The 2,922-nt window shown below is 39.0% G+C and overlaps 1 protein-coding gene across 1 annotated transcript; it reads left to right on the top strand.

Moving 5' to 3' along the window:
* The first annotated feature begins 672 nt into the window (after positions 1-672).
* Positions 673-2,145, top strand: LOC111399425 (zinc finger CCCH domain-containing protein 20-like). Its single transcript, XM_023026735.1, has one exon. It carries the CDS (start codon positions 726-728, stop codon positions 1,803-1,805), a length of 1,080 nt encoding a protein of 359 aa, XP_022882503.1. The 5' UTR covers positions 673-725; the 3' UTR covers positions 1,806-2,145.
* The last annotated feature ends 777 nt before the right edge of the window (positions 2,146-2,922 follow it).

The following is a 2,922-nucleotide window of genomic DNA, read 5'->3' as shown; positions in this document are numbered from 1 at the left end:
GCTAAATAGTATTAACCAATTTGATTGAACAATGCTATTTAATCTCACTAGATTTGCAACTTCAATCTAAATAGCACTAATGTGATATTAAATAATATGTGAAATTAAATAAATTATTGAATTTCACTTTTCATTCACTTTATCCTTTAGTACTATCTAAATTGGGATTACAATTCTACTGAAATTATATCGCATTGGTCAATTTGATTTTTTGAGGACTTAGGTCTTGGGGATGGTGACATCATATTGAAATGTCAAATCCAATCACATAATTCCCGTCCCATTTATCACTTTAATTTTTAAAATTTATTAAGCTACTTCAACCTCCACCGCCTAAATTTCTCTACTATTATATTCTCTTCTCACATCCCTCTCATGCAAACTCCCTCACAGCCATACTGAAAACCATTTTAAAATAATAAATTAATGGAGAATAAGAAAAAAATTTAATTTACGTATAATATTATTTTAATAAAAAATGTGTGATTAAAAATAAAGAGGGGAAAAATATATTTTGAGAAAAATGGAAATGAAACGGGCCTTTAATTATTATCCATACACGTGTCATCACATCATTCCACCTTCTCAATATTCAATATCATAACCGTTGATTTTCATATAACTATGGTTAAATAAACCTTAACCATGGTTGTACCACTTCTTCTAGCAGTTTATAAAGAAACTGAACCCTCCCTGATAATCTAGAAAATTCTACAACTGAAAAAATGATGATGGGAGAAATGAACCGTCCGAGTCCGACCGTTCATGTTCCTCCATGGTCATTCACACCAGAGAATCACACCTTCTCTTTGAGCCCTAAGGCCAATGCTAATGGCGGCGTCGATGACTACTCTGTTTTCTTCCAGAACGATTCTATATCGGCGTTGAAGGCGTATTTACAGTCCTGCTCTCCGGATATTGAGAACGGAAACGGGGATTTTCCGGTGGACGCGCAATCTTGTGATCATTTTCGGATGTTCGAGTTTAAGGTGAGGAAGTGCACTCGTGGTCGATCGCATGACTGGACGGAGTGTCCTTATGCGCATCCGGGTGAGAAGGCTCGCCGCCGTGATCCGAGGAAGTTTCACTATTCGGGCACGGCATGTCCTGAGTTTCGTAAAGGGAGTTGTAGAAAAAGTGATGGTTGTGAGTTCGCACACGGCGTATTCGAGTGTTGGCTTCACCCGGCGCGCTATCGTACTCAGCCATGCAAAGATGGGATGAACTGTAAGAGAAGGGTTTGTTTCTTTGCTCACTCGCCCGATCAGTTACGAGTTCTGAGTCCGCAGGCCGAGTCGTATGACGTCAATTCGCCCCACCGACTCGCTTTTAGGTCATCTTCAGATTCTGGGTCGCCGGCGACTGAATCGCCGCCTATATCTCCGATGACTAACTCGGCTAGCAAGCTGAGTCGGTCTCTGGGTTCTGGCTCCATCAACGAAATGGCGGCTTCACTAAGCAAGCTGCAGTTGAATCATATGAATTCTATGCCATCCCCTTTGAATCGTCAGGTGGGGCTCTCTTTCCCCATGAGCCGACCTGGGTACTTTAGCCTGCCCACGACTCCGACTCAGGCCGTTTCGCGACCAGGGATGGGATACTTCGATGCGTGGGACGAGAACTATGTGTCTGAGGAGCCAATGATGGAGAGGGTCGAATCGGGCAGGGACTTGAGGGCGAAGATGTTCGAGAAATTGAGCAAGGAGAATCCTCTGGACCGAGATGCTCCGAACCCGAATCCAAATCCAAAGCCTTCCGATTCCCCAAACCCAGATGTGGAATGGATCTCGGAGCTGGTAAATTAATATATTTTCATTTTCGAAGCAATTGCTCGTGATGATTTATTGCAATTATGGAGGTTAATTTTTGGTGAAGATTTTGTAAATATTAAATTATATAATTTAGTCCTATGAAGAAATTGAATAGAACTTGATGATTATGGTGAAGAGTGTATGTTGAATCTCTCCTTCTGGGGCACAAATTTTCTGAAAATTATAACAATTTGAAAGTTTCTTGTGTATATAAGATGATGTGCCACCTGAGGAAGAGAGATGTAGCAGAAGAAGATTGAAGTATGTATTTTTCTGTGTTGCATATGTAAAGAGTATTTCAGAAAATATAATGGTTCTTCAGTTGGGTGGGGCATATGTTTGTATTGCAATGGAAGATATTAATATTAATAATTAATTTACATTGCCGTACTTGATTTCTTGGTTTCGCAATTCATTTTTTAGCATTTTGATCATCAACTCCTGGTGTTTGTCGAGAAGATTGTAATGAAATGTTTGTTATTTACATCGTACACTGAACAGGACAAAGGAAAAAAAAAAAAAAAGAGTTAAAATTCTGTGTTGTACAACAATTTGAGTCTTGAAGTGCCAAACATGCTTTAAAACGTGCGAATCGAGCCAGAACAACGTGGTTATGGGCTGGCTCGGGAAAGTTTGGATCGATCGTCGATTTCGTGTTCTTACGCTTTTGCGGGCATTTTTCTACATTATAGCTTGATGGTTGGATTTATATCGAATGTTCATTAAGGTAACAAGAACTTGTTGGTGACATATGATGAATAGAGAGCAACATCAATGGAAGCTCGAGAAAACATGATTAATGCAACTTATTATCTACATCAATCGATAAGTTATGTGGTAAAATTATATTGCAATAATCAATTAGCTATTTCCATAGCAGAGAACTCAATGTGACACGACAATCAGATAAGTCGAAGTGCATTACCACTTCATTAGAGAAAATGTGCTTAACGGAGATATGGACTTGAAGCATGTTAATATCGAAGAATAAGTGGCGGATTGTTCTCAATGTGTCACACAACAATTAAATAAGTCAAAGTGAATTATCACTTCATTAGAGATAATGTGCTTAATGGAGATATGGACTTGAAGCATGTTAGTATCGAAGAAT

Source organism: Olea europaea, chromosome 9 (genome assembly GCF_002742605.1).
Source record: "Olea europaea var. sylvestris chromosome 9, O_europaea_v1, whole genome shotgun sequence".
NCBI classification, from domain to species: domain Eukaryota; kingdom Viridiplantae; phylum Streptophyta; class Magnoliopsida; order Lamiales; family Oleaceae; genus Olea; species Olea europaea.
Note: the sequence above shows the minus strand (reverse complement) of the source record. Positions and strands in the feature narration are given on the sequence as shown.

Bases quoted from the DNA above. Each gene is read 5' to 3' on its own strand.
- LOC111399425 (XM_023026735.1), top strand. From the start codon at position 726: ATGATGATGGGAGAAATGAACCGTCCGAGTCCGACCGTTCATGTTCCT.